This window comes from Mus pahari, chromosome 7 (assembly GCF_900095145.1).
Source record: "Mus pahari chromosome 7, PAHARI_EIJ_v1.1, whole genome shotgun sequence".
NCBI classification, from domain to species: Eukaryota; Metazoa; Chordata; class Mammalia; order Rodentia; family Muridae; genus Mus; species Mus pahari.
The window spans coordinates 81,273,311-81,299,884 of record NC_034596.1 but is presented as its reverse complement, the minus strand read 5'-3'; the positions used below and the strand labels follow the sequence as shown (position 1 = coordinate 81,299,884).

The following is a 26,574-nucleotide window of genomic DNA, read 5'->3' as shown; positions in this document are numbered from 1 at the left end:
AACGCTATTTGATGGGAAGAAGGTCACCAGGGAGTCACAGGGAGCGGGCATAAAAGAGGGCAAAGTATATAACACGTGTAAAAATCCCAAATGAAACCCATTCCACTGTATGCTAGCTTACAATGTACATTAAAAGAGTGCATGGCTCTGCCATTGAAGAATGCTCATCTAAACAGAGACTTTCCCCTGTCCACAAAGGTCACGCAGGGCTCTGGCTGCCGCGACCCTCCCGCTGTTTTCTATAATCACAGCCTCCCACTTGCCCAAACACTGTGTGTAGAGATAGTGAAGTGCTTCAGGCTGGAACCAGCAGCTTAGAGAGCTGACCGCAAATCTGCAGAACGTCACTAACGGCAGTCTGTAGTTGGAATGGACAAGCGTCAGGGCTTAGCTCTGCAAGCCAGGGTCCTGACTGGTGACGCCAACCATTCTCCACTTGCAGTCTCGCCTTATACCAGGTCCTTTCTTCGATTCCAGCTAACGGAGTCCTGTTCACCCTTCATGACCCGGTCCAAGTTCTTCCTACTTCCTCAAGTGCTTTAGCCCACACACGTCTAAGTACACAGTCACTAATATGTAGCCCCGCCCCGCCATGCCACCCCTCAGTCTGCCACAGGTGCTCAATGCCCGTCATATTTTTTTCATCTTCAGTTTTGCTTCCCAACAAGGGTCTGAGTTCCTTTAGGTTAGAGCCATCCCGTGTCTTGTGAAGGATTTGCAAATCACTTCCCAAAGACCTAACCCAACTTGCAGATGTTCTACTTACACAATGTCTTAAAATTCTTTCTTGGGGGCTAGGAGCCTCGCTCAGTGACAGACAGGCTGCTTAGAACACATGTGGCCCTCGGCACAAGCACCACAAAGTGGTGCCACACGCCTCAAAGTGTCATTCTTAATTTCATGTTTAATTTTCTCGTGCTGGGGACTGAGCCTTACAGGAGCTATGGGCATTTTACAATTAGAGATACATCCTTGGTCTGCCTGTCTTCTTTTGGAGTATAATTTGAAATCTTTCAAGCCGTATTCTCAGCGCTCATCCCAGGCTCCAATGCTCTCTGTCACCCCTCCTCTGTCTGTTTCCTGTGCCTGGATTCTCTGTCTGGTTTCTGTATCCATCTGCGCTCACAGCCCAGCCACGGTCTTGCAAACAGTCCCAGGTCACATCTTTTGGCTCAGCGGCAGATGCCCAAGCCCTTTATAAATGTCACTCACTCTGTTTCTATTCTGGAATCATCAAAATCCCTTTCTCCTGTGTTTGTATGTCCTACTTCCTGGAAGGGGAAAGCACTGGAGGAGAGAATCATGCCCCCCCCACCCCCCACTCCCCGCCACCAGGCACCATGCTCTCTTTCTGTGACGACCCTGACACTGTAGCTAGTGAGACAAGGCTCCTGAACATGCCCCACAACCGACAGGCAGGAAAGGAGCAACAGTGTCTTCTTCCTGGATCAGACACTCCTACAGGCTGGCACTACCTTAGGTACCACCAGCTCTAGAACCTGGTGCCCTGGCAGGCACTGGATAGAAACCTATAGACTTCCCTCCATAAACCTAACCCCCAAGGCTGGTGGTAGGAGACTAGACAAAATGAGGGAGACTTGATCTGGGCTCTGTTCTTGTCCCTTTGGGATGCCCACCTGTGACCCATCTCTGCCGGGTGTGATCAGCCCTTCCCAGGTGATAACATCCCTTGCTCCCCTAAGTACCTGGATGTGGTTTTATCAAGGGAGCCAGTGGGTCTCCTTAGAGGTGTTCAAAAAGCTGTTTAAGGTCACTGTTGACTCTATGGCCACTAATGATTCACAGGAATTGTTCCTGGGGCCCCACTGGATACTCCAAGCTCACAGGAGCAGCCTTCACTAGTCAACCAAGTAATTCTCTGGGCAAAGATAATTCTAGAAACTAGTTCTATGCAACATATGATTCTTAGTGCATAATGGATTCTAAACATTCGCATTCAATGGAATGGACTAAGCCGAGTGTGAAGTGTGACGTAGGAACTGATTTTCCATTAAGGAGGCAAGCAGAACTGAATGGAAAAACAGATTTATGTGGGAGAGGAGGCATCTCTCCAGCAGAGCTTGGGGAGGTGGGGGGTACTCTCAAAACTACAAGTTTCACATACCAGGCTTATGAAGGGGAAAATATTAGAGGTATTATCCGAAAATGGGTCTTTTTCGTCTCTCCTTCCTTGGTGACACTTAACAAGCACTCATCAAACACTGTAAGCAGTCTATGAAGATGCCAGCATACCCGAGACATTCATCACAAAGGCTGAAAATCAGAGCTCTGAGGTCAAAGGTCAGCCTCAAAATCCTGCTGCCACCATTTTTTTAAACTGGTTATGTGACCTTGGGAAAGGTTACTCTTCTGACTTAAGCCTGCTTATCTTCAAACCAGGAATAATGAGTAATTCAAGTGACCATCAGTGTCGGGCCTTATGTGGCCAGATGCTGAGGCCCAGCGAGGAAGCCTGAGCCTTTGCTCGGGCTTAGAGAACTGTCTTGCTCACCAGTAATGGAGTGACTCAACACACCCACTTAAGCCTGCCTTTGCCTAGCTACGGCTGATGTAGAATAACTTCCTTGGTCCTGTCCCCCATACCCCATACCCTCTGTCACCCTTCCCCGCCCCCTACATCATCTCACCTCACCAAAAATCCCTACCTCCTTTCTCAACCCTATATAAACAAAAGACTGATACAGTAAAACGAGTTCCTGCTTTGACAGACTCCTGGTCCCGGTGTGTTTGTTTTGGGCAGCGACACTCACCATCCCACTCAGCCCTGGAGAGACCAGGCTGGACACATCAGCAGGTTAATAGACTGTGGTATATCCATATAATGGAATATCATTCCTCAATAAAAATGAAGATACCAATAATACATGCAACAACCTGCACCGAAGTAGGAATCAAAATGAGATTTTAAAAAAAGGCCAGGCATGTTTATGCTTCTATTTATGTAAACTGGGATAAAATGTGTGTACATATGCTTTCATTTATTCTAGAAAATGAAATTCCTTTATCATGAAAAAAAAAAAAAAAAGCACCAATAGTTGTTGAGGCCAGAGGCAGAGTGGGGATGAGCTGAGGCGATGATGAGGATTCTGAATGTTCACTGTAACAGACGTCTACTGGACATAACTGCCAGCCAGACTCAGGCTGTCTACTTTACACAGTTAAGGCTTTCTGTACTTAAACAGACTCAATACAGTTGATTGAAAAACCTTTGGCATGCATGGGGCTATGGGTGTCAGGAAAGGGCCCCTAACACAAGCATAACAACAGGAGTGATGATCCTGGGAGCCCAGATAAAAAGTTAAGCAGGGAGGTGTGGGCCCAAAACTCCAGCAATGCAGGGCAGGGCAAGCAGGCTGTCCCCTGAGCTCACTGGCCAGCCAAGGCAAACTGATGCATTCCAGGTTCACTTCTTTTAAAAACTAACGCACACACACAAAGATACACACATACACACAGAGTCCTGGCCATAGAATATTGATTGTTCTTGAGAATTACATGATACACTATGTAAACTATAAGCATATATATGCCTATTATCCCAGCATGTAAGAAGATAAAGCCAGAGGAACAGAAGTTCAAGGCCAGCCTGAGCTACACAATGGAAATTGTGTCTCCAAATAAATAGATAGATAGATAGATCACTAGCAAACAAAAATATGAAGCACCTGTTTGGTGGCCAGTACAAGGTGGAGGTTTAGCAGTAAATGATGGGGACATTGGTGGACAACTGAGGGGCAAGAGCTGGCTTTCGGGTGTCTCTCCAAGTCCTGCGACACTATGTAGTAATCTCTCAATTTCTTAATGTGTTTAAGGGCAGGCTTGTTCAAGATAGCCTGTAGAGCCCCTCGAAGTAAGCTACAGCAGTGTGACCCTAAAGCTGTGGACAACCGATGACAACCTGTACAGTCTCTGGTCCCACACATTCACACGCAGCAAATGTAGCATTTGCAAAGGTTGGACTACGACATTTTATAGTTTCTCCTTGAAATGTAGCATTTTCCATGGGAAAAAAAAAAAACGTAAAGAAAGTAGAGCTCCAGAATCCCTTTGAAGGGCGTGGGAAGGTGGGTCCAGGCAGGGTGGCTAACAGCCTGGAGACAGGCTAGAGGGCAAGCACTAGTGGATCGAGGGCCACACTGCTTGTTGTTTCCGTTTGGAAGTTTCTGCCCCAAAGCTCTAGAAATCGTGTTTCCTGGATTTAACGTTTTCTTACGTAAACCCAAGTTTCCTGGTATTATAAACACATATACAAGCGACTGGAGACAGAAGTTTCTCGAGAAATGACTTGCAGCTCGTGCCTTTCCATAAACTCCTCCCACCGTTCCAGACTGGCCAGACACCATTACGATCTCCTAGTTCTAAGCTGAGGCTACCATCTTCTCCAGACCTTAGGGGACTGCAGCAGCAGCACAGCTAAAATGTCAAGCTTCAGCCTGTCATGCATCCATTCAGGCAGCTTGTTTAAATTAAGTGTCTTTTCCTTCCCTTCCGGGTCCTGACCTGAGCATGGCCCGGGACCTGCATCTGAATCGCTATCCCAGAACATTTTCCTGAGCCTTCTTTCTGACCCCACCCCAATCTCAGGACTGCCAGGTTTTACAGACTGAATCCTCTCCCTCTTCACAGACTAAAAAGACTTAGGGGCAGTGCTCCCGGAGAGTGGGCGGTGCCACACACTCTCCCGATGTAAATGCTAGGATAACGGAGGGATGCTTGGCTGGCTGTACTCACACACTGGCCAGCGAGCAGTGCAAGACCTGGACCTCGAGAGAGGGGAGCTGTGACATGAGCCAATGGCCACCCTGGCTTCCTGCACAGAGGTATGCTGGGTACGGTCACTGCAGAGACATCCATAGTGAGCATGGAGGCCTCCCAAGATGAGGAAACTGAACGTTAGGGGAGCTTAGGTGGCCGCAGTGGAGAGGCAGAGGTGTGAGTTGCTGTCTGGGGGCTCCCAGGGCTCCTGCCCACACCGACTTTCTCTAAGGCCACTCACCTTCTCCTTCGTCTGACCCCATCTGGCTCTGCTGTCGGAGGCGGCGACTGTCAGTGAGAAACAGAACAGGAGAGAAGAAAATGAGTTTCAAACGACAACCCAGAGTCAATAAATAAATAGAGTTAGTAAATAAAGTGTCCTGACTACTTTTACGTCAACTGGACACAAGCTAGAGTTGGCTGGGAGGAGGGGGCCTCATTTGAGAAGATGCCTCCATGAGATCCAGCTGTGGGGCACTTTCTTAAGTAGTGATTGATGGGGGAGGGCCCAGCTCATTGTGGGTGATGCCATCCCTGGGCTGGTGGTCCTGGATTCTGTAAGAAAGCAGGCTGAGCAAGCCACGAGGAGCAAGCCAGTGTGCAGCATCCCTCCATGGTCTCTGCATCAGCTCCTGTCTCCAGGTTCCGGCCCTGTTTGAGTTCCTGTCCTGACTTCTTTCCTTGATGTGGGAGTGTAAGCCATATAAGCCCTTTCCCCTTGCTTTTGATCATGGTGTTTCATCACGGCAATAGAAACCCTAAGACAACAATTAATACATATACATTCTCCTTCAATAATCGTGGTTAAACCTTTTCAGGCAAACGGGTCTGCTGCGCACGACTGCACTGGCTGTGGAACACAGCACTCCCAAGGGCAGCACCCAGGCTGGCATGGATGCTCCCCGCCTCAGGAGGTGTGAGAACACCTGCCACTAGATCTTTTCTACAGCCTCTTCCCTTAATTTCAGTCATTTTTCAACCGTAAGTCTTAGGAAAAGGGCAGCATCATTCCCTCTGTGCACCTGTGTTATTACAGCGGGAAGTTTGGGCTAACCTGGTTCCTGGACATGTGAAAAGGCAAGACTGTGATATGGGCACCAGTGCCAGGTTCTGACCTCCAGGGGAGGAGGCAGCATGAAGCAAGCTCTTAATTTATCACACAGATCCCGGGCCACGGCCAGATTCCAGACCATCTGACTTTCTCATTGAAGACTTAATTATGATTTTTATTTATGAGCATGAGTCTTGTGTCTGCATGCGTGTGTATGTGCACTGTGTGTGCCTGGTTTCCACGGAGGTCGGTTTGAGCCTCTAGAACTGGAGTTGGGGATGACCGTGAGGAGCTGTTAGGTGGGTGCTGGAAACCCAACCCAAGAGTTCTGTAACGGCTCTCTAAGCCGTCTCTCTAGGCCTCTGTCCGCCTTCCCAGTGCTCAACACAGGCTGGAGAGACAGTGACAGCCAGGCCGCGCTGCTGGCAAGGCTTACTACAGGAGACAACATGGGGACTTACTCTTCCATCTCTTCAGAAGCTTTCTTTCCCAATCTGGAAAAAAAAAAGAGGCAACATTTAAGACAACTTATGAGTCTCTCACACAAAAGCATTGTTTGGGGAGAGGCTCACGTGGACACATCCCAAATGCTTTCTTTGTCGCCACTGTAAGGGTATGTGTGTCTGCACACATGTGTGTGCCTTAGCATGCATATGTGTGCATCTCTGTGTGTGTGTGTCTCTCTGTGTGTGTACCTGTGTCTCTCCGTATCTCTGTGTGTGTATGTGTCTCTGAGTCTCTCTCTGTGTTTGTGTATCTGCGTGTATGTCTGTGTGTATGTGTATCTGTGTGTGGTGCCTGTGTGTGTGTGTGTGTGTGTGTGTGTGTGTGTATGTGGGCATATGTGTCTGTGTGTCCCTCTGTGTATGTGTCTCTGTATGCATGCATCTCTCTGTGTGTATGCATGCATCTCTGTGTGTGTATGTGTCTGTTTATCTCTGTGATGGGGGAGAGGTACACACTCAGGTGTGCATGTATTCAGAAGAGGCAGCAGCTGGATCAGGTGTATCCCTGGATCATCCTTCACCACCACCTCTTTAACACAGAGTTGGCCTGTAACTCTCTATGTAGATCAGGCTGGCCTAAAACTCACAGGAATCCATTCGCCTTGCATCTGCCTCCCAAATGCTGGGTTTAAAGGCCCATACCACCACATCCTGCCACCTTATCTTTGAAACAGGATTTCTCTCATTGAACCTGGTACTCACTGGTTGGCTAGACTGGCTGGCCAGCAATCTCTGGACCCTTGCCCCATGCCAGGGTGACAAGCATACATGCCCATAACATGTTTTTGTTTTGATTTTTGGTTTTTTAAGACAGGGTTTCTCTTGTTTAGCCCTGGCTGTCCTGGGCCAGGACCAGGTTGGACTCAAACTCAGAAATCCACCTGCCTCTGCCTCCCAAGTGCCTGGATCAAAGATGTGCGCCATCACTGCCCATCCACATATCATGTGTTCTGTTCATATGGATGCTGGGACTCAGAACTCAGGCCCTCACGATTATACAGCTGGTTACCGACTGGGACATGTTCCCAGTGCCCTGAAAGGCCTTCTTAAAGCCTTAACTCAGTATGACTAGAATTAAACTGTTGACTTTGAGTGTGGGCAGAGCACGCAGAAGCTGAAATGGATGTAGACAGTACCACCTTTAACAACCGACAGGTTAGCACGCTGTTTTCAATGACAAAGGCCCTCCTCACATTTGGGGCTGTTGCAGCCTAGGTAAGTCCACAGGAGCAATGGGTGTGTACTGGCCCTGCTGCTTGGCAAGCAGTCTTCTATCTCATCAGCACGAGGGACTGGAGACACGTGAGTGGTCCTGCGTGAGAAGTCAGTCTAAGACACTCCACGAGAACCTGGACCTGTGTGGCACCCACACCTTTACCAGGGGCAGCAGTCCTCACAGGTCAGTGACATGAGATCCACCAGGAAGCCTGTTAGACATGCAGCCCTCTGGGCCTGGTGCAGAGACATTTCTGGATCAGCCGATGTAGGGATGGGGAACCCAGGTTGTTGTTATTTGTGGTATTATTATTGCTGCCATTATATGACATTATTATTAATATTTTATGTGATTGGGAACTGAAGTAGCAATGAAATGGGTTTCTATTTATGGTTGGGGGTCACCCCAATGTGAGGAACTATATTAAAGGACCACAGTGTCAGGAACACTTAGGACCACTATTCTAGAGTGTAGGTGAACTTGGTTTGGACCACTTCTGATGGTTCTTTTAACAAACGCTCATCTTTCTGGATTAGTGCAGTAACAAAAAGCTTGGCAGCAACACAACCTCTGGGGTAGAAGCCTAAACTCTGCCACCCCAAGACCCCTCCTACAAGGCCAGGAATAGTTCTGAGTCACTGAGTCAGTGCCGTTGGTTTCCTTAGAGGAGCCAAGGGACAGTAGGATGAGTCCTATAGTTGTGTGGGTATCAGTGTGTGAGTCAAAGGTGGCCTGGGTGGGAAGTACATTCCAGCCTATGGTGTCTTTCTCTATTGAAAGACAAATAGGCACATAGGTATGCCTTCGGAGATCCAATATGAAGTACTGCCTCACAGATCCACTATATCCGTCTGATCCCCAAGGGCATCTTAGGTAGCATGGTACCACACACATAACAGTTGTCAGTACTTTCCAAAGACATACACAGGGTACTGCAGGTGCCTTCAGTAACCAATGACGCTCAAGGATACTGGACACTGAAGCCATGGGCCTCATGCTCAACAAAGCGAGTTAGCGATGAGCTTGACACTAGACTTTGCTTCTCTGATTTTCACCCCAAGTCGCAGACACACTGCCTCAGCTGACAAGCCAGCATCCCCGGGGCACCCTCACATCTGTTTGGATTCCTGTGCACACAGTCCTTTGTACTGCCCCTGCCTACAGATAATCCTCCAAACAGGTAGCTCTTAACCACAGGAGGCAACGAAATCACACGCAAAACTTTCTCAATGGAGAACTGCCAGTCCTGCCACCCCACCCCTGGTAGTAATTTCTAGAAACAGTTATGCAGTGGTTACGGGAGTCACAACTGTATTTCAGATATGAGGCTGGACTGCATGGCTGCTAAGCAGCAAACCACACACCCGCCTTCCACCACAAGTGTTAATGAAGAAGAAATGGCCGGGAGCCCAAACAGCTCTCAAAGCAAAGCTCCCATTCCGGGACTCACTCAGAGTCCGTGGTGTTTGTTCACCACCACGGCAGGCCAGGCAATGCAGACCCACCAGAGGTGCTCACTCAGTATGCAAAGTATAAAAGCATGGAGCTTGCTGAGCTGGCACTCTGAAGAGTTAATCAAATGCCAGGTTTCTTTTGAGAGGCCTCTCCATCACTTGCTGCCTGCTTTGGCCATTCTGCAGAATACAGCTTTGCCTGTGGACTAGAAGAAATAACCCCACCCCGCTGCCACCTTGCATACATGGCAACAGTGGTGAGGAAGCATGTCTGGTCAGCCAGCAAAGGGAGAGATCCTGGCCATCTGTGGTGGCCCTTAGCATACCGCTGAAACACTGGGCCAGGAGCTGCTGGACTCCCAATGCTGGCCTCTCAGACAGAAGTGCTTAACTGCTGACCTGCTGCCACCACTTCCTCTAAAGCCCAGTCTCCTCCTGGTCTTCATATCTGTGTCTCTGCCCTGTTCAGCTTGATGAAGCCTCACGGTCCTCGGGAGAGGTGAGAGTTGGCTTTGGGGCTGTGGGACACGGGGCAATAGCAATGTTTAACTTAGGAACTGCAGTACATATAGCACACGTGATGCACTAGAACACACACGTGATGCACTAGAACAACCCCTTAGCACTCTTATTCACTCTACTGCACAACTGAGAGGCTGAGGCTCACAGATGTAAAGTTCCCAGCTTTCTGCTGCCCACCTGGAGAGCAGCAGGTGTGAATGTAAGCCAAGCCGGCTAACTCCAAAGCTCAGCTTTTAACCCCTGCCTGACAAGGATGCACATATGGTAAGAGCAGCTCTATATGGGCAGATATGCCCCTTCTATACCCCCTGCTAGGAACCAATTAATATCTTCCATGGGACAAACATGCTTTGAACTTACAGTAGGGCTACAGCTTTGCCAAGTCTCACAATCCGGTGGTTTATTACACACTCTGTAATATGGCGGTGATGGAGGTGGGGGTGGGGGTATTATTGGGCTAGGTCACCTTCTCTTCCCCCGTCCTCCCTTTTTGCTTATTGGGCTGGCTGAGGACAGGCATGACCTCTGTCACATTGCATGACTGCAGCCACAGGAAATCCAAGGACTCTGGGTTCTCCTGCTTTCGTTCTGGGGCTCCATGGAAAAGAATGCGCAATGGAGTTAAAAATCACCCCTGGGTGACTCTTCAGATGAGGGTCTACCTACCTCTGTGTGCATTACTTGATTCATTTCTCCAACACTCCTGCAGCTATCTGTCCTCGATGGCCTGATACATCAAGGGCTTGGGCTGGCCACAACGATCAAAATAAGGACCACATATGAGGGACCGTAAGTGATTATGACGGCAACCTGCAGACACTGCCAGAAGCTGAGGGTGAGGCCCCCCAAAGCAACCTGGGTCTCCTCTGCCACCAGACAAAGCCCTAATGCAAGCCTCTTGGGAAGAGCCTCTCTGCCGAATGGAACCCCGCAGAGATGTAAATGGAGATAAAGCACCAGGGCTCAGAGGACAGCGGACTCTATCTTTATGCAGCACGACGATGTTCGGTGGTTAATTAGACGCCGTTAACCTAGTTTAGCAGGGGACATAACTGGGATAAATGGGGAGAAGTGTCCTTGAAGCCAAATGGACCCCAGACCTCCTGTACATCCCCCAAATCACTGCGCCTAATCTAGGAAGCAGAGTGAAGAGTTTGGGCACACAAGGACAACTGTAACCCACTGCAGGCTAGACGACGCTAAAGTCACATGGCTCCATGCAAAAAAGATGAGATTCTACAGCAGGGACCAAGTTCATAGAAGAGAATTAGAGAGACATAATGGCTACAGCTCCTTGCAGTTTACATGCAAGTCCAACATGTCCTCCTGTGGAAGGAAGCAACCAAAATGCCATTTTCCTACAAAGTGTCCTGGCCTCATGGTTAAAAATGCCCGACAGAAACCTCAGAACTGCTGGGAGTGGTAGTGCACACCTTTAATCCCAGCACTCAAGAAGCAGAGGCAGGTGGATTTCTATGAGTTTGAGGCCTTGGTCTTCAGAGTGAGTTCAAGGCCAGACATCGTGAAACTCTGTTTCCAAAAATAAAATAAGATAAAATGAAATAAAATGTCCGAACAAAAAATTCACCTCCCCAACACCTCTGAAAGCTCAGAGGCGACTTTCAGCCAGGCCTGAGTGAAGGAAGGCCCTTTCTCTCTGATCCCCAAACCAAGGCTTCCACGTATTAACGCATACGCCCTTCCAAATGGGCCATCACGATGGAGATCGAAGGGGAAGGCGAGGTCGCCACTGTAAACATGACCACACCGTCCACTCGGGACCAGGTAATGAATGGAACATTTGAGTCTCTGCTCTAAGCTCCCCCCCCCCCATACCTAAAATTCCCGAGAAAAGCCAGCAGATTTCTCACTCAAGTCTCTTCTGAAAGAGCAAGTGCCTGTCTTCCATCCCTCAGGGCCTAGCTCCAGTCATCTGTGTGTATAGTGTCCAAAAAGATTAGTATTACCCTTTGTCACTTCTTTTAAAGATGAGTAAGAATTCCCTAGTATCCAAATTTTGTCACTGTGTGGTTCTAGGTCACATTGCATCCTATCTAGTTTGTGTAAGAATAGTTCATCATCAAGTATCATGTTGAGAGATGAAAACTGCATTCCAGTCCTGTCTGTGCATAAACTCTGTCCTCTGGATGAGACAGAGAATCATGCAGCCATTCCTGGATGAAGTCTGCCCCCTGCTGGGAAGATTAAAACTAACACTGTTGTAAGGATTCTAACAAGGCAGCAAGAAAAAGTCGTTAGAACACACAGCAACAGTTTCAGTAGCTGAAACCATATAAATATGTGCATGTGTCTGCTGCAGGGAAAAGTAGCTTAGGGCTTGGAGTCTGTACCTTAGGACCTTCAGCTAAGCATTATAGTACTCGGGAAACCTTTACTGGACTGCAATTATAGACTAGGTAGGAGCTGGGAGCTGGGGGAATTCTGTTCTCTATGTTCTACTTTGGTAGGAAACAAGAACATTATAGAAACAGCATGAAATCCTCCATAAGCTCGTACTGCAAAGCCTAAGACAGCCAGTCCATGGTCATCCACTCTGATTAGTGACCGCTAAGTTTGACATGGAGATGACAGGGACCCAGAGAAGGCCCAAAGCTTGCTGGTACAGAGCTAGGACCTCACAGGCACCGCTCAGGCTGGTGCTGTGTGCTCTATGCTCCAAATTTCACTGGACGGGGAGACGGATAGATGCAAAATGCCAAGGAGGGACTCAAAGGGAGCCAGCCACTGTGGTCAGGCTTCCTGGAGAGCTTGCCCAGTGAGAGGCAGGCAGTGACGCCACAGGAAGGCTCTTGGGTTGGAAAGGCCAGATCCATGACAGGGCCGCATGAGGCCAGACAAAGTGGGCAGCTAAGTAGTGACTGAACATAAAGAAGGTATGGGAGCTGGCAGGGGCGGCAGGCGGGCTTGCTCAAGAGGGGACCAACTATGCTGAGATGGAAATCAACCTTCATTGGGTCCTGGGCTCCCCTCAAGTCAGTCAAGCCAACACAGAAGCTGGATTTCTGCAGAGAGCCCACAGCTCACCCTGCTCTCTGCAGTTCGGCAGCAGCAGAGGCGGAAATGGAAGAGGTTCCTTTGCTGCTGCAGGAGGCAGGATGGAGATTCAGCAGGAGGACTTAAGGCAGACAGTTTCTCAAGCTTCCCCACATCAGACAGCACTGTCTCGATTTCTACTACAGCTGCACATTTTCTACACCTGCACCATATTTCCTTTTAAAAAGGCTCCTTGGGCTGGAGAGATAGCTCAGTGGTTAAGATTACTGACTGCTTTTCCAAAGGTCCCGAGTTCAAATCCCAGCAACCACATGGCTCACAACCACCTATAATGAGATCTGATGCCCTCTTCTGGTGTGCCTGAAGACAGCAACAGTGTACTCACATTCATAAAATTTAAAAAAAAAAAAAAGGCTCCTTACTTATCCTTTAGCCTACATCTTCAATGGGAAGAGAGTATCACCAATCAGAGGACCATAAAGATAAAAACACAGTTTTAAAGAATATATGCTTTATATTTAGGTTAGCTACATACTACAGTCTGCCAAGAGTCTGAGCCTCCAGTGTACTCTATGTTGGGAGTGGGTGTTCGCAGGGCTGGAGACATGTTAAAGGAATACAGCGGGCATGGTGAGCCTCAGTCACTGGATGATCAGAGAAGAAAGGTAAAGGAAAAGATAAAGCCCCCAGGCATGAGTCCAGCCTTGGGGAAACAGCTGTGTGGAGCCCGAGCGGAGAAGGCTACCCAGCTGAGGCCAGAAATAACCAGGGCTCCCCAAGTTAGAGGTCAACTTCTCAGTGTTTCCAGAAACCTTGATTTCAATTCTCTTCTGTTTGCTATCTGGTTTTGTTTTGTTCTGGGATGAATCTCCCTATATAGCTCAGGCTGGCCTTGAATTTGAATTCCTCCTGACTTAGCCTCTCAAGTGCTGGAATCTGAGGTGTCTGTGCTACCACAAAGACCTGTAAAGATTTCCTCCCTCACTAACCCGTTGCTTTTTTTTTCTACTCCTCTTTTATATCCTACACTCACCCCCAGAAGTCCATAAAGACCCCATCTGGCCTGAGTAATGAGATGTGTACTGGGAGGGTCCTGAGACTCCTGCATCCCCCTTGTAGCTACAACATTTGAGACGAGAGGAGTAGCAGGGCTGTGTGCGGTGGCTTCCTGGAGAACTCAGAGCACCCCCAGGTGTATCGAGGGCAGATATGAGCCAAGGACACCCTGACACTTGAAAACATGACTTCTTACATAATGACCACCAGCAAACTCTAGCAAAGACACCAGTAAGCAGCTTGGGTGAGGGGATGGGCCCTAAAGTAAAATCTGTGGCAGGCCACCAGATCAGTGGACTGGAGGCTTTGTGAGAAAGCTGTTTCCTGTGCACATGTGGCCAAGCTGCAACAGCTCATAATAAAACTGCTCTCGGTTACTTCTTAGTAGAGGACTGAAAAGCAAAGGGAAGAGGAAGGTGTGATGTTCACCGCCGCACTTTATTTCTGAGAGCACGAACCCATCAAAGGCAGAACAAGGGGACCACTTCTGTCAGGAGAATTTTAACCAATGGCTGGCGTCACTCACCAGTCCCTCCTGGCTTCCGGCTCAGACTACAAGGCAACCTGTCTCCCTTTAGCTCAGCCTGGCTGGCTCAGGGGACATAACTTTTTCCTTGAAAGTTTTTTTTTTTTTTTTTTGGTTTGGTTTGTAAGATTGCTTCATAGGATCAACATCTCATTTCTGCAAGGGCCCTAGAGGACAGCAATAAAGACGATTTTATTCCAAGCACCTAGCTCTTGCTCAAATAGTACAGCGTGTGGCCTTTTCATGAACTTGAGATGAATGTGAGCGGCTCTCAAGGTTTGAGAATGGGCACGGCAGTAGGATTGGAGGCACATTCCATTATACTAATTAGCTGCATGACCTTGGGCAGTGGGGCAAGGTGATGTTCGAGAGCCTTTCTAACTGTAAGATCCTGTAATTCCAAGCCACTTAACCTCCTCTGGTGCTCAGGGCTCTCCTGAGTTAAAGGACTCCAGTCCTGCCTTCCCTGACACACGTCCCATTTGCTGGGAAGAGTCTCTATTCTGACAGCCTCCAAGCAGCCCCCACTCCACACCTGGCTTAGCCCTGCCTGGTAATGTCAAGCAAGACAGTGTAACATGCTTGTCTGGAGACCCAAATAAATGTGGAGGGGCAGGAAGCAGGGAAGGGGGAGACGAGATGGTTTTAATGGGGGAGACTGGGAGTATAGGGAGGAAACTGTCCCCTTCCAGTCTCATTTGCAGGGACAACACTGTCACTCGCATGGAGAAGTCTGACTTTCTCTTGATGACGCTTCTAACCCACCCACCAGTTCCACCATCCTGCCACGAGTCTGGAAGAAGGGTGTCTGCACAGGCCCACTGAATCCTCTTAAACTCCAAAGCCAGGCAGCTCCAGCCTTGATTTATACAGCTCGCTAGAAACCAGAGATTCTGAGTGTGGACAAGTCGGAGGCTCGAATGTGAGTCTTCCCCGAAACTTGAGATGAATGCGAGCGGCTCTCAAGGTTTGCAACTTAACACCTGGTGCAGCAGTGGCTAAGAGAGGTGTGGCTTTCAGGGCTGCTCGGACGGACCATCGGACCATCCATCGGGCAGAGGGATTAGCACACTGGGAAAAGGCCGGAGGGAACTCACTAGGTCCTTCTACCCTTCCACCACAGAACACAGTCACAGGGCGCCATCTTGGAAGCAGATGGCGTCTCTCACCAGGAGCTGCCGCCTCTTACTCTCAGGTCCAGTGTGTGGAGGAGCAGATAACCTGGTCTACTGTGTCTTGTTAGAGCAGCTGAAACAGACTAAGACGGAACTTTGAACCAGTGACTCATCGTTCTCTAGCTGTGTGCTCTTGGGGGAGTTCTGCAAATAGGGAAAATACCACCTTCTCTACCACAGGGCTGTTCCTGGAATCAAGTACCACAATTCAGGCACAGTACTGGGCACAGTCCACTCGCCCATCAGTTAAGGAAGGAGATCTATGCTGAGACAGTATCATCATATGCACATCACAGTGTGTATTTAGCCTAAGTGAGCTATATGCCACTAAATGATATCATCTTGGGGGACCACTGAGGAGCCTGAGGTCCGCTGTTGACTACTGCATTTTACACAGTGCATGACTATACTTGGTAGTCAGGAAGTACTCAGTGGGTAGAAGTAGCTGCTGCCATGGACACAATTATCCTTGCAGACAGGAACATTACAGGATGTTTCTCCTTGCAGGGATGATTTTTCTCTCAAACCAGATCCGAGTCCACACATTGCCAGCTATCTGTGTCTATCTTTATTAACTATTAAATAACTACTAGCTAGTTACTTCATGCCCCTTGTCTCTGGGGACCCAGCATCTCCTGCTCCTGCTGCCTATCACTGAATTCACCTGGGCTCTCAGCTGAGTACCCAGCAGCCTGCCCTTGGGTCTACAGATTCATGACTCTGTGGACACTCCATCCAGCGGCTGGCCTCACCCCAGCTGGCCGCTGCTTTGTAAACAAAATGGACTTGGACTTGACCTCCAAGGTTCTGTAACGTGTGCCCTGCTCCCATTCCTACCTCCAGCTTTATATTCCCAGCCTCTCAGTTCCTTTCCTTCCTTCCAGCCTCTACAGTTTACTCCTATGTGAAGAGCAACCTTTCCTGGCTTTGACATGTTAAATCCTTTCTGAAGGATTCTCCACTTTTTCCAGCTTTTAGAACTAGGGGAACTTGTTTTTACTCTATATAGAGCACACATCACGTGATTAAATGTGACTAACCCGGTTCTTGCAGTGTAGCCCACCATAGCCTCAAAAGGATAATCCTCCTGCTTCTTCTTCCTCAGTGCTGCAGTTGTAGATGAGAGCTACCACACAGTCTCACAACAGTGTTTACAATTTGACAGTCTAGTTTCTTCTGGAGCAGCTTGCTAGTGTGAGAGCATAGAAACCAGCCTAGCACTTACTCCAAAGCTATCCCCTCCCTCCTCTTGACTCAACCCCAATTCTACCAGGAAAACAATAAGCCCAACTAAAAGTTTCCATTCTGGGGGGCTGGAGAGATAGCTCAGTGGTTAAGAGGAGTGGCTGCTCTTCCAGAGGTCCTGAGTTCAAAACCCAGCAACCACATGGTGGCTCACAACCATCTGTAATGCTATCCAATGCTCTCTTCTGGTGTGTCTGAGGACAGCTACAGTGTACTCATATGCATAGAACAAATACATCTTTTAAAAAAGTTTATCTCCCGAAAAGAAAAAAAAATCTTTAAAAAAAAAAAAAAGTAAAAAGTTTTCCATTCTGTAGCCTCTCTGTGGGGAGGGAGTCACCCCATCTGAGCAAGGGGGGGGGCACGAAGCAGATCTGAAAGAGAATACCCGCTTCACACAACACAACCACACACTACAGACAGTGGGGCAGAGAGCTCGATGGGCTTGGTCCATGCCAGTGCAATGCGGCTGTAGGCCCTAGTCCTCTCACTTTTGAGACAAACACCTTTCTGTGTCTGCCCTGAGGATGGGGTCTTATTGCTTGTAGTGACAACAACCCCAAGTACACAGCTCACTCCACGGCAGGTGTGAACTGCTCGTGGCCCAGAAGGTATATACAGTACAGAAACAACCACAATCGGTTATAACTCTGCACGCTAGCTCTAAAGAGAAATCCAGGTTGGAAATGGGTATGGGGGAGCTCGAAGTCTCAAGATACAGATGAGAGACGTGGCCAACAGCTGCTAGAGACAGTCTCAAACTCAGAAGAAAAAGACGATCATACTCCATTTACAACTCTGTTTTCACCTAAAGAGAAGACACCGCTAAAAGGAAGGGCAGAGACAGCCTTTCAGAGCAAGGTGTCTGGGCCACCATGAGACGCGCTTATACTGGGTTTCCTAGCACACAGCCCTGAGGCCTGAGGCGTGGAGGGTTTCTAGGGTTTGTCTTGTTTGTTTAGTAATGGGATGACTGAAAATAAGAGGCTAAGAGAGACCCAGGAGGGAGCACTGGTGGCTGAAGGAGTTGCCTTCAGCCTGTGTGACCGAAGGGTTGGAAGTTTGGATGTCTGTCCCCCAACCTCCCTGTGCCTGACTTCAGAGTCTGGGAGGGGAGAGAAGCTGCAGGGGAAGGGTCATTGTCGATGGCCATGGCTATGTACTAAAGGCTCCATAGAGACCCAAGAGAAGCAGGCCCTGAGAGCTGCCAGGCTAGTGACAGGCAGGTAGCTCACCCCACCTTCATCAAGAGAGAAGTCCTGCCTTTGCTCTCTAGCCCTTCACTTGGCTGCTCACTTGACTCCTTTCAAAGATGCTTGGTGGGCCAGTGAGATAGCTCAGTGGATAAAGGCATTTTCCACCAAGCCACAGGATGTATATATACATGGTGGAAGGAGAAAATTAACTCTTCAAAGTTATCATCCTTTGACATCTACACCTCTACAGCTGTGCCATGGTATGCGCACACACACACACACACACACACACACACACACACACACACACAGAGTAATGAAAAGGTATACAAATTTTCTTGAGACAAGGGTTCACTGCTCTGGTTGGCCTGGAATGTACTATGTAGACCAGGCTGGCCTTAAACTTCCTGAGTGCTGAGACTGAAGCCATGTGCTACCACACCCAGCTTATAATTTTTTTTTTTAAATATGCTTTGTAACAAATTGGCAATAGCAAGTGAAGTGTTTGGCTCAGTTCTGTGAGCTTCCCTAGGAGAGTATTTGAACCCTGAGAAGAAGCAGTGAGAACCCAAGACTTATATAGCTACTTAATCAAGAAGCAACTGAGGCCTGCAGCTGGCACAGGGTATGAATATAGAGGGTGGGGGGTGAGCAATCCTGTGGGGCTGAGCCCTCATCCAGTAGGATTTGATGCTCACTTCAAGTATATAGTATCAGAACTAAGCTAAACTGCAGGACACTGGCTGGTGCCCACTAGAGAATAGTATGGTGCATTAAGAACACACACACATATGCAGATACACAGACACTGATACACACACACACACACACATACACAGAGAGAGAGATACACCCACAGACACTCACACACACACACACACACACACACACACACAGATACACCCGCAGACATTGGCACACACACACCCTGATGTCAGCAGTGAGGTGGTGAGTGTTGGTTCCCATTCTTTGAAGTCACGCCTGCAGCGCCAGGCTCTTTTTTCAGCCCTGGGCTACCCTGGGTTCTAGCTCCCACCATAGCTCATTCTAAAGTCACCACGGTAAACTCAGGCCTCCACACACCTGGCCTGAGCCCAGAAGGCCCAATCCTGCCTCACTTTCATCACCTGATTCACTTCAAAGCAGTAATGCATGGTCCTTAATGACCTGGTCTGAGCAGGCAGCTAGGAAATGTGCTAGGTGCTCACTTGGGCATTCAGAGGCACAGAGATCCTTTGTGTGTTTGTGTTTGTGTGTGTGTGTGTGTGTGTGTTTGTGTGTGTGTATGTATGTTTTGGTGGATTGAGGCACAGAGGCAACAGAGATCCTGTGTGTGTGTGTGTGTGTGTGTGTGTGTGTGTGTGTGTGTGTGTGTATTTCTAAGGACATAGGTACAACCTACTCGGTCTGTGTANGTGTGTGTGTGTGTGTGTGTGTGTGTGTGTGTGTGTGTGTGTATTGATGGGTTGTATTGGGACTAAACCCTGAACCCAGGGCTTCACACATGCTAAGCAAGTGCTCTACTCCTGAGCCTCAGCTACAGCCCAAGACTTGATTTTAATGAAACTTAAGAAGCAAAGCCAAGGGTGCTGATCTGCAGGCTCAGAGCCATGCCACCCATCGGAGCCTCCACAGGACCCGCCTAGGGACCTGCATCCCACTCACTGCCTTTCCTTAAAACATCCTCACTTACTGATAAGAAGGCTCAAGGCTCAGTCTCCTCTAACTTCCCTCCTCCAAGGTGTGTGTGGATTCATGGGATTTACTTCCCAGAGTTAACCCATGATACAGCTGAGAAGGGAAACCGTGAGTTTGTCCAGTTCCTGTGTGCTTATGTATGTGTTCATGTGCATGTTCCTGCAGGTGTGCTCCCATGCAAGTACATGTTTAGTGTTTGGGCACATGTGCATACATACATGCAAATGGCATTCATGGAACATGGAGCTCATCCATTAGGCTACGCAGACTAGCCAGCAAGCCCAAAGATGCTCCTGCCTCCAGCTCCGGCACTGGGAATACAGGCGTGCGCCATGGTACTCTGCTTTTTTTAACATGGGTGTTGGGATTGAAACTTAAGTCCTCATACCTACAAGGCAAGCTTTATCAACTGAGCCATTTCTCTGTGCCGTGACCATCTAGTCCAATTCCTCAGGGAACCGTAGGCCAAAGAATGCACATGATGTGACCAAGACCACATGGTGAGGAAAGGAAGAGACAAAGAGTGTAGGTGGATGCTGGCTCCCATTACAGACACAGGAATGGGAGGGGCTCGCAGAGGGCTGGTGCTCAGTCAGCAGGCTCAGCAAACAGATGCCTGGCCGTGTTAGCACGCTTTCTCAGTACCTCACACTGGGCTACTGTAGCCTGGGCTTAGCACAGGAGTCACAACCTCAGAAACAGAGATGGGCTGCTAGAGCCCCAGGGTCTAACGGCCTAGCGCCCAAACTGGCTGTCTGGGAGCAGATCCAGCTCTTGGAGGGCACTACAGGGTTGGAAGGGACAGTCGCTTCCAATGCTTAATTGAACTTAATGACTGGCCTAATTAAGCCTGTTAATGGCAGGTCTAGTAGGGCCTTGGCTCAGTGAAGACTGCATCCTTCCAGCTCACCTTCCTTTGCAGGGCAAGGGGCTGGCCGGAGCACAGCTCTAATAAGACGACAGGCTATGGCTATGCCTGCTGGCCTTGCTGTTCTAGTCACACACAAGCGCAGACACAGAAGACGCGTATCAATAGAGTCCTGGGAATGTCTGATGAGCTCTACCATAGGCAAGGGTACCATACCAAGTGCCACATGGCAAAACACTGGAAGGTGGTGAAGCCCAGAGAATGATTGTGATATCCACAGTAGTCAGCCCCCACTACCCCCCCCAAAAAAGAAGAAAGAGAACGGAAAAGGAAAAAGCCCTAAAGATCTTCAAGATGCAATTACCATTAAGAGAAAATATAATAATAGACAGGCAAGGTACAGAACACAGTATGCTTAAAATTAAATTATTCTCTAAATTTTTATATGTGGTATGTGTGTATATATATATATATATATATATATATATATATATGCAAGTATACACACATTTTGTAAGACAGTCCTCAATTTCTCAGTAAAGGTGTTAAGATGCAGAGAACACCCCAACCTGACGGAAGTGCAGAGCTTAGCACAGCACACTGCAGCATCCCGGGTGCTCCACTGCAATCCTGTAGTGGACCTGGATCTGCACTCCCGCTGTCACCCAGGATCTCCAAAGAGCTCCACACTATCGCTAGCCCAGAGAAAGATCCAAACCTGAGACTCCTCATGCTCATTCTCACACAAGCTGCATTCCACGGCACCAAACAAACAAACAAAACCAGAAGTCATCTGCCACACTGTCCCTGGTCAGGGGCATCTGTGCATCTCCTCAAGTACTCCAGGACACTGGCAGACAATCCGGATCCTGGAAATTCACCTCTAGAGAGACAAGCAGGAGTGGGGAGGCAGTAGCTAGGGTAAGTTTATTGTATTTATGACTTCTTTGCAGTTTTACACCAGGGAGATGGCTTTATTTTTAAAATGTGGAACCCAAGGTGGTGGTTGTCTGTGAGCTCTCCAGCAGTGCAGGGCCTCACGCGGACCCCAAGTGGCTCTTCCGATTGGACGGGTTTGAACTTTCTAGAGAGGGGAAAGTCCAGAGACACCAGTCATGCTCCACAGGAGATTCAGCTTTTTGCCCGTGGTTCAAGGGCTACTACCAATGACTGTTCACTTCGTCCCCGATCTCCAGGGGCATTGCCTCCAGCTCTACAACCCCAGCCCCAGATCCAGGAAATGACCCGCTATGGTGCCTAGAGAGCTTTACTTTTGCAAAACTAGACACCACGAAGGGCTAAAGGTCAAAGTCTTCAAAGGACATGGAAGAATTCATTCAAGAAGCACAGCCGGACTTCAAATTACAAGGAAGTCAAGGCTAACCTAGCTGAGAAAAGGTTATCACGAGAGAGGGGCTAGTAGCAGGCTAAGGAGGCGAGGGCTGGCACTCACCCCTGGGTCCACCGGGCTAGCACACAGCCACTGGGGCAAGGGCCTGTGGACCAAGGGCCTTAGAAAGCCGCACCACGGGGATCCAGGTGCCCTCTCCCTGACAACAAGCTCAGTTCAGGCACTTGCTTTTCCTCTACTTGATGCCCCTGTGAGCTGGGAAGCACTTGGCGACAGCCGCACAGTCACATCATGCCCATGCGCTGCACCAGCAAACTGGCTTTGTGACACTACACAGGGCCCCAAGCTGGTTCAGACTGCACAGAACATCCCTGGTTCTGTCCCAGGTGGAAGTGTGTGAAAGTGTCCCCCACCCCCCAAATCACAAGACAGAGTGAGGTTCTTGTTGGACCTGTTCTCTAGCCTACCCCTGTGTGCATCTAGAAGCTACTATGAAACTTTCCCGGGATCACATGATAGCTGCTTTCTGGGCCTCTTTCCTTTTCAGCTTACACTGAGATTTGGAAAGACTGGTAAGACACAGAACTCAGATCCAAACAGGAAAGTCCAGCTGCCTCTTGTGTCAGGGTAGGAAGGGGAAATACATCAACCAGTATCTGTATGTATGTGTAAGTATGTGAGTGCGCACGCATGTGCACAAACGCACACACGGTAAGCTGTGGTTGCTTCTAGGATGGGAGGCAGGAATGAGGACTTACATTCTTTATTCCACCTTTTTGTATTTTTTAAATTCTATACTATGCTGTTTCTTATTTAAGTATAATTCACCCAGAGTTCTGTCACACACAAACACACACACACACACACACACACACACACACACACACCTACCTGTAATCCCACTACACTGCAGATAGAGGCCAGCCTGGCTTATATATTGAGTTCCTGGGCTACAGAGAGAAATCCTATCTCAGGAAAAAACAAAAAGGCATGAAGCAAACTTGCAGAGCCTCCACATGTCCTCCTTCTCTCCTTTTGGAATCCTCAGTCTGCTTATACTCAGGTTTTTTAACTATTTATTTATTTTTTTATTTTATATACATTAGTGTTTTATATGTCTGTCTGTCTAAGGGTGTTGGATCCTTGGAACTGGAGTTACAGAAAGTTGTGAGCTGCCATGTGGGTGCTGGGAATTGAACCTGGGTCCTCTGCAAGAGCAGTCAGTGCTCTTACCCACTGAGCCATCTCTCCAGGGCCTATACTTCAGTATTAAGACCAGGCTTTCCTCCACAGAAAAGGAACAAGTAACCCCAGAAGGCCTGGGCCACTGTCTGTGCTGGACTGAGGGCCCATCCCCAGTGCTTGCCTTTCCCAACATCAGGAAGAGACTTGGGAAAGTTCTCCCTGCAATGAGGCTGCAGGACTGAGTGGGGAAGGGCAGCTCAGCCTCCTCCTTCACCTGCATCCGCTTCTGCCATGATGAGCCCACCCTTCTCAACCCTTCCCCTATCAGCTTCCAAACAAATGAACTCAACCAGCAGACGGAGTGCCGGAGGTCAGGGCAGAAATGCCTGACACACCAGTCTACCTGCCCCACTTCCGAGAGGATCCCTGCTTTTTGCTTCTTAGTTCAATGCACACAGGCTGGATGTTATTTAGCTTATCTTTGGATCCTATTGAATATATCAGATATTCAGCAATAAATGATGCAGGTAGATTCAAATTAATTAGGGTTAATTGTGGGTCTGCTTACTCATGCTAGGTTTTGCAGAACAGAGATTGCCTGTGGGGCCATGCAAGCAACTGCTGCACCACTGAGCTGTGTCGCCAGCCTCCTTTGGCTTCTTTTTTCCATTTTCAGACAAGATCTCATTTAGCTGCCCAGGCTGGCCTTGCAGGTTCCCTGGCTCAGCACCCCAAGTAGTTGAAGTGATAGACCTGAGTCAGCTGCCTGGCTTGACTGTGAGTTTTCTAAATGTATTAAACAAAAACCTCTCTACATTGTTTTCTCCCATCTTTTAGCCCAGGCTCTGAAGATACATTTAGAGGAAAATAGAACTTACTCTTGGAGGGTGTTTTGTTAAGGAAACTGAGGCAACTTGCAAAAGGGACAAAACTTTCTAGACTACTGTAAAGCTCCTAAAGCCCTAGATGATCTAAGATTCCACTGTTTGGAAATCTCTTTAAATTCAGGCTGGAAACAACTCAACACCTTCAGGAAGTTCCTGAAACTGACCAGATTCATCCATCCATCTCCAAGCATATAAAAGCAGTAAGAATTGCTAGGAGACACTCTCAGAAAGGCAGAGCTATCAGGACAACTAGCTGAGCCACCTAGTAGAAGCTCAGACCAGTCAAGCTATCTGGAAGAGACACTCCAACTTGTCCATCTACCAGAAGGACAAGGTACAGTGTGCTCCAGTTTCTAGCTTTTGTGATCTGTCACCCACACTGGAGTGGGCTCTGGTGACTTAGCTGTCTTTGAGAAATTCTTGTTCCTGTAAGTCACCCCTCGCCATCAGTCACTTGCAAAAAATCCCAATACAATTCACAGGTTCACTGGTTGGATTTTGGTGGTGTTCATACTTTGGTGTGCCATTGGTCCCCTACCTGGGGTGAGTAGATGTTTGTTCCTGTCTCCCCAGGAAGAGTGACACACAATAGAGGGTCTTACAAAATATGTACTAAAAATTTATCTTTTCTAAGTTTAGAGTTTCTCAGAAGTTTACTGTAGGGAAAACACACACACACAGAGGGAGAGAGAAAGAGAGAGACAGAGACAGAGACAGTCAGAGACAGAGAGACAAAGACAGAGAGATAGAAACAGAAAGACACAGAGAGAGCACATGACTGTTAAGACAGATATGTAAACAGGATTTCACATGAGCATCTCTGAAAGCCATACAGATGAGTCCTGGTGTCAGCTAATTGGTTGGGACATGCGTGTGTGTGTGTGTGTGTGTGTGTGTGTGTGTGTGTGTATGTGAGTGTGTGTGAGTCTGCACGTATCAATCTTGGACCCTCATCACCTCTTAGATGACTAACCTGCTAAGACTCAAATAACTCCTCTTGGTGCCCAGGACTCCCCTGTACCATGCAGTTCTGGTTTGTTTTTGTTTTTGTTTTTGTTTTTTTTTTTAGGTAAAACTAACATGTACAAAATCAATTCTCAAGACAGATTCCAAGTTTATTTTGTTTTTCTTGAAATCCAAACCAAAAAAATTGTGTTCATCAATGAAAAGCTGAAAGTCAAAAGTTAAGGGCTTTTCTTCTCTGGACTCAGGGGCACATGGCCCCCTCTTAATTATGGAGCAAAAAACAATATCCAGAATTCACTCACAGATCAACTATATACTGTGCATCTGTGTGTAAGCATTATAGACCAAGAAGTACAGAAAATGGACAAAAATCTTTAGCAACTATGTTCTAGTTATTAGCAATGCAGAGAAACAGCAGCAGCCCCAAGGTGCTTGGTGAACAATAAGGACAAGAGCAACCTGGACATCTAGGAAGGAGTCACACATTCACAGCTATACAGGCTCACAGGAACACAGGCTCATAGGAACACAGGCTCACAGGTACACATACTCACAGGTACTCACACTCCCAGGTACATACACTCAGAGAATATCATGCTCACAGTACATACACTCACAGGTACTCACACTCCCAGGTACATATACTCACAGAATATCATGCTCACAGGTACATACACACACAGGTACTCACATTCACAGTTACACACACTCATAGGTATTCACACTCACAGGTATACACACTCTCAGGTATGCACACTCCCAGGTACATACACTCCCAGGTACATACGCTCACAGGTACACACACTTACAGGTACATATACTCACAGGTACATATGCTCACAGGTATACTCACAGGTACATACTCTCGCAAGCACACACTCTCACAGGTACACACACTCATAGATACACATGCTCACAGGTACTCACACTCACAGGTACACAGTCTCACAGGTACTCACACTCACAGACAGGCACACACACTCATGGGGCTCCTTCAGGTGAAGGGATAGGGGTGTTCACTGGACCATTCATACCTTTCCATAGGTTGGAAGTTTTACAAACGAAAGGTTATCAACAGGGATCCAGGTTTGGACAATCCAATCATTGACAAGAAAGTCTTCAGAGAAGAATTTTCAGTAAGAAGTGAAAAATCAAAAAAAAAAAAATCTACTATATGATAACCTTTACTGAAACCACTTCTGTAAGCAACTCTCACCAATGGATACTGCACACATTAGGCTTCTGACTGGATGGTGTGGTAGAGGGCCACACATGACTGTTGGTCACAGATTAAAGCGGAACAGGTGGATACCAGTGCGCTCCTTATAGCTGTACCTGCCCACACCTGTACTTCCCACATCCAGGTCTCCTCACACCTGGGCCTCCTCACATCTGGGCTTCCTCATACACCTAGGCCTCCTTACACCTGGGCCTCCTCATACATCTGGGCCTCCTCATACACCTGGGCCTCCTCACACACCTGGACCGCCTCACACACCTGGGCCTCCCCACACACCTGGGCCTCTTCACACCTGGGCCTCCTCACACACCTGGGCCTCCTCATTCCTGGGCCTCCTCACACACCTGGACCTCCTCACACCCCTGGGCCTCCTCACACCCCTGGGCCTCCTCACACCTGGGTCTCCTCACACCTGGGTCTCCTCACACACCTGGGCCTCCTCACACACCTGGGCCTCCTCATACACCTGAGCCTCCTCACACCTGAGCCTCCTCACACCTGGGTCTCCTCACACCTGGGCCTCCTCACACCTGGGCTTCATGCATTGAAGTACTCTAACCACAACAGTGCAGGTAGTTAGAATCAGCAGCTAGATCCAGCTCTAACTCTCCCTTGGAACAAGGCCATGGAGAGATCAAGAA

The 26,574-nt window shown here is 48.4% G+C and overlaps 1 protein-coding gene across 1 annotated transcript in view; it reads right to left on the bottom strand.

Moving 5' to 3' along the window:
- The window catches only part of Ift43 (intraflagellar transport 43), a 78,066-nt gene that overhangs the window by 16,321 nt on the left and 35,171 nt on the right, over nt 1-26,574 (bottom strand). Inside the window, exons 4-5 of the mRNA XM_021202437.1 lie at nt 6,289-6,321; nt 5,018-5,064 (exon numbers count right to left, since the gene is read on the bottom strand). Coding sequence (XP_021058096.1) covers nt 5,018-5,064; nt 6,289-6,321 — 80 coding nt within the window. The remainder of the gene's footprint in view (nt 1-5,017; nt 5,065-6,288; nt 6,322-26,574) is intronic.